Source organism: Camelina sativa, chromosome 9, assembly GCF_000633955.1.
Source record: "Camelina sativa cultivar DH55 chromosome 9, Cs, whole genome shotgun sequence".
Taxonomy (NCBI): Eukaryota; Viridiplantae; Streptophyta; class Magnoliopsida; order Brassicales; family Brassicaceae; genus Camelina; species Camelina sativa.
Window position 1 is genome coordinate 25,925,879 of NC_025693.1, and position 8,140 is coordinate 25,934,018.

The 8,140-nt window shown below is 40.9% G+C and overlaps 1 protein-coding gene across 2 annotated transcripts in view; it reads right to left on the reverse strand.

The window, feature by feature from the left end:
• LOC104712299 (probable LRR receptor-like serine/threonine-protein kinase IRK) overlaps window positions 1-2,639 on the reverse strand; it is a 4,919-nt gene extending 2,280 nt beyond the window's left edge. The window contains exons 1-3 of one of the 2 annotated variants that reach the window (XM_010429153.2): window positions 2,407-2,639; window positions 478-1,990; window positions 153-382 (exon numbers count right to left, since the gene is read on the reverse strand). In XM_010429153.2, coding sequence (XP_010427455.1) covers window positions 153-382; window positions 478-1,916 — 1,669 coding nt within the window. In that variant the 5' untranslated portion in view covers window positions 1,917-1,990; window positions 2,407-2,639. Of the gene's footprint in view, window positions 1-38; window positions 383-477; window positions 1,991-2,406 lie in introns of both variants that reach the window. The other variant, XM_019229353.1, reaches the window with a different exon arrangement.

Here is an 8,140-nt window from a genome sequence, read left to right on the forward strand (position 1 = left end):
AGAAGATATACTAAGGAGTATTCTTTTGTGACCAGCACCAGCAGGCATTACTTCACCCGAGGAAGGATCGATAGTTGAATTAGGATTCAACACAATCGGTTTAGGGGCAACAGCGGGACAAGAGTTATTGACAACAGCACCGCAAATTCCCGTGTTTCCTGATACTGAACTCGGAGGCAATCCGTTGAAGATCCCACCTGCAGGTAGCTCCCCAAAGAGATGGTTATGAGACATGTTGAAGGTGTGAAGATAGCCGAGATTAGCCAACTGTTTAGGAAGCGTTCCGGTCAGTTCATTAAATGATATGTCGACTTCTTCGAGCTTTGTGAGTTTTGCGAGTTCGCGTGGAATTGAGCCTAGCAGCTTGTTATGTGACAGGATCCTGTGGAAAGAAGCATGAAACATAATACTGTAAAGACAGAATCTTTAATGGGAAAATCTTTTAGCTGAATGCAACTTCAAGCAAAAGAGACTTACAAAGACCGAAGGGGACTGCAATTCTTGATGGAAGGTGGAATACTTCCGTCCAACAAGTTATTGTCTAGTCTCAACTCCTCCAAAGACACAGCTCCACCTGTTTCTCGAGGAATCGTTCCATTAAGCTGATTGTGACTCAAATCAAGGACGACCAAGTGCTTTAGTTCCCCAATGGTACTGGGGATGGGGCCGGTAAGAGAGTTTCTGGACAGATGCAAACCCTCCAAGTCTCTAAGATCTCCTAGACCATCTCCAATCTCGCCAGAGAAGGAATTGTGGGAGAGATCCAACACCTGGATCTTCTTGATACCTCCAGTGGAGTTATCATTCTTTAACGCAGAAACATCACGAGAACCATCTTGAAATATCCACATCGGAAGCTTTCCAGTCAGAGAGTTCCCACTAAGATCTAAGGCCAAGAGGTTGATACAGTTAGCTGTTGAGTCCGGCAAGCTACCAATAAGCCCATTCCCAGAAAAGTTCAGAACTTTCAGTGCTAGAAGGTTGCCTATGGAGTCTGGAACCTGCCCTGAAAACTTGTTCATAGAAAGATCCAAACTCTCAAGACTCCTCATTTCACCAATCCACTTTGGAACTTCCCCTTCTAACGCATTCTTTCCCAAGTTGAGAGAATAACACAAACTGAGCTGCTGAAATGTATCAGGTAAGCTCCCAGATAGAGAGTTATCACTAAGATCAATAGTCTTGAGCAGCATACAGCTCCCAATTTCGCTAGGAATAGGACCAGACAAACGGTTTCTACTCAAATCAAGAGAACGCAAGTTGTTCAATCTGTCTATCTTATCAGGAAACTCTCCCTCTAACTCATTCCTCGACAAATCAAGCGATCTTAGAGTGTTCAAAGACCAAACCCCAGAAGGCATAGAACCAGAGAAACGATTCGAAGACAAGTTTAAAGAAGCAAGAGACGAGCACGAGCTTATACTAACCGGAATCTTCCCAGTAAGCTTGTTCTTGGCTAAAGACAAAACTCTTAACGACCCACATTGCTTGAAAAACTCATCAGGTAGCGAACCAGACAACGCATTGCTGCTCAAGTCGACAACTTTAAGGTTAACAAGGCTCAGCAGAAAATTAGGGTTAATGACTCCGGTGAGATTGTTGTTGGAGAGAGAGAGCTTATGAAGAAACTGAAGCTGAAGTAACCCACGACCAATTCGACCAGAGAGAGAGAAGCCATCTAGGGTTAGCTCAGTGACACGATTGGTTCTGGGATGACATTTGACTCCGGTCCAGCTACAAGGAGTGTAGTCATCTTCGTTCCAAGAAGCTAGCTTTTGCTCTGGATCTCGTAAATCGGCTTTGAAGACAATGAGACCCAAAACGTCGTCGTTTAAAGGCGGGTCTAGAGATCTCACCGGAGTCGTCACCAACACCACCGACACCAACAAGACTGTAAAAATCAGTGCTTTATACATCTTTTCGTCGACCCACACTTCTCCGTTGTACAGATTTTAGTTGCGGAAGAGCTCCATTTTTTGAGTTTTTTGAGCTGAGAAAATAGAAAGAAAACAAAAAAAAAAAACAGATGAACAACAACAACAGCAACGACAACAAAAGAAATAGTACAGCTCAAAAAAAAAAAACTTTTTTTTTTGTTCGTATTCAGGTTTTTAGATTGAGTACAAGAAGATAACAAAAAAAAAATAAGAAACAACGGCTACATTTGTGACCAACGGAGCTAATTCAGAAGAAGAAGAAAAAAAAAAAAACACAAAAACAAGATGAAAAAAAAAATCAAGTAGACGAAGCAAGTAACTGAAGAAAATTAAAGAATTTTTTTTAAAATGAGTGGAATTAACACTAGGGGTAATGTTAAGCAAAAGTCTAAAAATTTGAGCTATTAGTACAGTTTCGATCTGAGAATGAGAAAAGTTACTAAAAAATGAGGAACAAAAACAATTTTACCTGGAAATAATTATCTTCCGGGTAAAGCTTTTTCTCAAGGGAAGAAATGTTGAAGCTCAGGCGAGAGAAAAAAAAAACTCCACCGAAGAACAAAGAAAAAAGAGTAAGAGGGACACGAGCTTCTTCTTCTTCGTCTTCTTCTTGGTAGGTTCGTAGTAGCTTTTAAAGAACAGTGAGAATTTGTTGAAGAAGTAGAGGAAAGAAAAAAAAAAAAACCAATAAAGAAAAAGGCAAAGCAGAGAGAGAGAGAGAGAGTAATTAAAAGCTGCCTTTATCAACGGGCTGTAAAGAAGAGGGACGTGGGGCCCGAGGAAGGTGGGTGGACTCATTAAATCGAAATTGACACGTGTTTTCATCTTGTTGGGTTCGTTTTATCCGACTTGGCTGCCACGTGGCTTTTTTTTTTTTTTCTTTTGTTGTAGAAGTGGGAGAAATTGAATGAATAAAATGATTGGCCAACTCATTTAAGAAAGAAAGAAGCAAATATATATAGTTATAATTTACTAAATTATCCTTTCCCAAATAAATAGAAAATCTTTCTTTATTGGGTTTTTACAGGCTCTGTCGTTTAAAAAAAAATTTCATTCAAGAGTTCACATAAAATGGAAAATATGGTTGGTTCTCTCATTCAGATTTTAGGTAATTTATGCAGACAGAGACAGTGGTTAATGTGGTCATCACAATAGATGTTGTTTTCCTATTTTTGAAGAAAGAACATTAATGTAAGTTTGGTTAGGAATGAGGGTGGATGACTTGGGAAACAAAAAAAAAAAAAAAATTTGGTGGTGCTTAGAAATCCTTGTTCATTAATAGTTGCAACCATATTATTTATTCACTGTACCATACTTATTTATTATGGGTTTTAATATATTTTTTTTTCTATAGAATTATGGGGCTTTTGAAAATTGGATCACAAGCCTAAGGATATTTGGTTGACCTTAGAGGAGCAATAGATGTAAACATTTGGGATCTTCTGTTTGTGCAAGGAATCACCCATTATGTGAACTTTTTTTTTTTTTAACAGGATGCATGTGATGGATAACTAAGTGTCAAACACATATTGCCATAAAATAAAACACTTGAAAAAAACATATAATAGAACAATGATGGTGAGAAAAAAAATAATAATAATAATATAACCCGTTAAGCATGCTCTTTGAATTTTTTTAGTTGTCTTTCTCGTTTGTGAGATTTGGTCCGAGTCAAGACATTTTATCAGACTTTGGTCTCTCTCTCGCCATACCTATGTTTTCATTTTATATTCCTTTTGACAGTAAAATTGTTTATTTAAAATAAAATGAAATTGAAAAGAAAAGAAAAGAAAAAAAAAAGTGAAAAAGAACTCTCTTCCCCATGGAGGGAAAACAACCGTTCATGGAGATTTTTGGAATTTACTATTTGTTTGTATTTAAATTTTTAACAAGAAGGCTATTTTTATATATTGAAGGTCAAATTCATACAGTTTTAAGAGCTTTCAAGGAATTTTTTGGGCAGTGTGAGCCGGACCGTAGATAATTCACATTTGCTGTTCTTCACTTTCTCTCTCTATTATTTTTACTCTCTGTTTGTTTTTATGGTTGGTATTTATTTATTTCCACATTTAATTTTTTACTCGAAACTTCATCTGTCATAACAGGATTGGCATTTAGGACCAACCATTAAAAGATAAATTCTACTTTCTGGTGTTTGGCAAATTTATTTTGTTCTGCAAGTTCCAAATTTTCTTAGTAGTATATATTTCTTGATTATTTTATAAAAAATAATAATTCTTTTTTTTTTTTTTTTTTCAACAAAAAAACAAGNCTCAGTGGAACCAATGTGAAGGAACATTGTTAACAAAAGTGGCTAGATAGGGAACCGTGCGAACGTGACGCGCCAAATTATCCGCTTTGCCATTCATGGAACGCGGGACATAGATTAGGGAAAAGGAAGTAAACTCCGCTTTGTCTGCCTCGATGTCCTCCAAATAAGATGTAAAGGCTGGCCACTCAGAAGGCGAAGACACCATCTTCACTAAGTCAGAGCAGTCGGTAAGAAAAACGACAGATTGGTTGTCCACCCCGATCATACAACGCATAGCCCAGATAAGGGCTTCTACCTCGGCATGAAGAGGGGTGAGGCTACGCCGAAGGTTGGCTGCTCCCATGGTAGGGGGATCCCCCCATGGCGATGTGCAAAACCATCCTCTGCCCGCATAACTATCCGTTGCTTTCCAAGAGCCATCTACATAACAAAGAAAGCTCGCCGAAGTTGTAGGGACGCGTAACCCCCGGCTTCCTCGAGGAACCCTCTCTACTGTAATATCTGTTGATAAATCCATATCCTCTGCCTGAGCCAAAGCCCAAGCTTTGGCTTCATCCTCCGCTAACCGCAAAATTGCCATAGGGTTGGAATCCAAATTATTAAAAAATTTATCATTACGCGCTTTCCAGATGTACCACAATATCCATGGAAAAGATTCCTGAGATGGTACATTTGAAAACCGCCAAAAAAGAAAATCCATGTTTGTAAATACTGATTCCGATGGGAATACCTCCATAGCTGCCGGGAACTGGGACAGAGCCCAAACCTGCCTTGCCGGTGGGCATTCAAAAAGGGCATGATTAATAGTTTCTTCCTGAAAACCACAAAGAGCGCACGCAGAATCACAACTCATACCACGTTTCCGTAGATTAGTTGTAACTGCTACGCAACCCGAAAGAACTTGCCACATGAAGTGCCGCAGCGTGGGAGGACACCGTATTTTCCACACAAAAGCTTGAAGAGGGACTATGTCTGGTCCAAAGACTTGCTGTCCGTCTAGAGCCGGCCGTTGTGAACGAAGGTTATGGTATCCCGATTTAACCGTATATTTACCAGTCTTTGTGAAATGCCATCCCAACAAATCCGGTTTATCCGGTTGGCGCAATGGTAAGGCAGAGATAATAGCAACATCTTCCGGTACAAAGGTAGCCGTAAGTTGAGCCATATCCCAGGAATTAGAATTCCTGTCAATAAGATTTGAAACACGGAGCAGAGGATCAAAAGGCGATCCTGTGCTCACTGCTGGTCTCGGGGATTGAGCAGGGATCCAGGGGTCATTCCAAACAGAAATGGAAGCACCAGATCCTACTCGTTTAATAAGTCCTTTATTTACCAGAGAGCGAACAGAAACTATACTCCGCCATCCATAAGATGGCGAGTAAGATTTAATGGGATCCAAAGGATCAGAATGCCGATAGTATCGTCCTTTAAAAACCCGTGCAAAAAGTGAGTCCGGCACCGTGATTAGGCGCCAGAGCTGCTTTGCCAGCAGAGCGGTGTTATAATCATCTAAGCATCGGAAACCTAAACCTCCTGCATCTTTACCATGACATAGTTTATCCCACGCCATCCAGTGTAGACCACGAGATTGGCCAGAGGAACTCCACCAAAAATTAGAAATTGCACTAGTCAACTTCCTTGTAACCGTCTTAGGTAAACGGAAACAAGACATTACAAAGGTGGGAAGAGCTGTAGCAACAGACTTGATCATCACCTCCTTTCCCCCTTTTGATAAAAGCCGAGCCGGCCACCCACCTGCTCGTGCTTGCAACTTATCCTGAACAAAGGAAAAAATCTTTGTCTTAGCCCCACCCAGACTTTCGGGAATCCCTAAATACGACCCCATACCCCCCAAGTTTGTGATTCCCAAAACACCTTTTAGGTCCTCCCTAAGGTCCGAGTCCACCGTATGTCCGAACTGGACTGAAGATTTTTGAAAATTAATTTGTTGACCAGATACCCGCTCATACTTCTTAAGGATATCCAACACTACTTCACATTGTTCCTTTGAGGCCCGACAGAAAAAAAAAGGCTGTCATCCGCAAATAAGAGATGTGAAACGGCAGGGCTGGCAGTCGACACCTTAATTCCAGTGAGAAGTTTCAGACGTTCTGCTTTCCGAAAATGTGCAATAAGTACCTCCGTGCAAAGAATAAAAAGGTAAGGTGATAGTGGGTCCCCCTGACGTAAACCACGACACGGGACAATTGATCCATATGCCTGACCATTAAGTAGAACCTTATATTGAACCGATGTCACACAACACATAATCCAAGATATCCACCTCTCGCAAAAACCGAACTGCCTGAGCAGATGTTCAACAAAGGACCACTCTACCCTATCATAGGCCTTACTCATATCCGTTTTTATAGCCATAAACTTCCCCTTGCAAGAGGGATTGGTCCGTAACCCATGAAACATCTCTTGAGCAATCAAAATATTATCTGAAATTAACCGACCCTCGACAAAAGCCGATTGAGTCTCCGACACCAGAGATGGTAAAATAGTGCGAAGTCGCTGACATAAAACCTTTGATATTATCTTATAACCAACATTGCAAAGGCTGATGGGCCTCAGCTCCGTCATCCGCGTTGGTTTGTCTACTTTTGGGATAAGACAAATATTTGTTATATTTAGCCTCTTATCAAACTCTCCATCCCGGAAAAAGGAATTAACCAAAAGTACTAAATCTGCTTTAACCGTGACCCATGCTTTTTGGTAAAAAAGGGCAGTCATCCCATCCAGACCCGGTGCTTTATCTGGATGCATCATGAATAACGCTTGTTTAATCTCTTGTTCTGTAACCTCTCGAGTTAAAAATTCATTTGTCTCCAAAGAAACCGCCGGTTGAACCTCATCTAACATTTCCTCAAAATCCGAAGGATCCGAGGATGTAAAAAGATCCTGAAAATACGAAACCGCAATATGTTGGATATCATTCTCCTCCGTCAGCCAATTACCACTCTGGTCGTGGAGACCAACAAGACGGTTCCGAACACGCCGTTGTTTTGTCTGGGCATGGAAATAACTTGTGTTATGGTCCCCAAACCGCATCCATCGACTTCTGCTTTTTTGATACCAATACACCTCCTCGTCCCTGTACGCCTCCCGCAATCGCCAAGCCAGTTCCGCTATCTCTTCAACTGAAGTAGAATCATTCTCCTGTGCCACCGCTAATTTGGCTTTTAGATCTTCAATTGTCTCCCGTCCATAAGGAACTTGCGCTTTCCTCCAACGAGAAATTGTACTCCGACATTTTGAAATTTTATCCACCAAAGTGGGAGAAGGTGCGTCCTTGGACGCCGTAGCCGCCCATCCCGCATTAACCGCATCCAAAAAACCTTCCTTATCCAACCACCGTCTATCAAAAGGAAAACTCCCCCGCCCCCGTCTAGTTTTATCCTCAATAACCGCTAGCAGGGGCTTATGATCCGATGCAACCATTGGTAAATACTGTGTAAAGGAATCCTGAAACAAATCATGCCACTCTTCATTTGCCAATGCCCGATCCAGACGACACCTGATCGGCTTCTTATCTCGCCACCCTCTCCAAGATAGACTATCCCCAAGAGCTGGGAACTCAAGGAGGCCACAATGTCGAATCATTGTGTTAAAAGGTACAAAAGAAGAGGCATGGCGCAGTTTACCACCCTGTTTCTCATGATTTCCTTTTAACTCGTTGAAATCCCCAATAAGAAACCATGGAGCATCACGAGACAAATCCAGTCTTGTTAATCTTTCCCAAACTTGATCTCGGTTCTTTGGAACCGGATCACCATAAATAAAAGATAGATAAATTACTTTTCCTTTGTATACCACTTCAACATCAATAATTCTATTGGATTCAAATAAAACAGAAACATTATTATTATTATTATTGTAGAAAAGTGCAAGACCACCACTACAACCAACAGGTTCAACTGTTGTTATA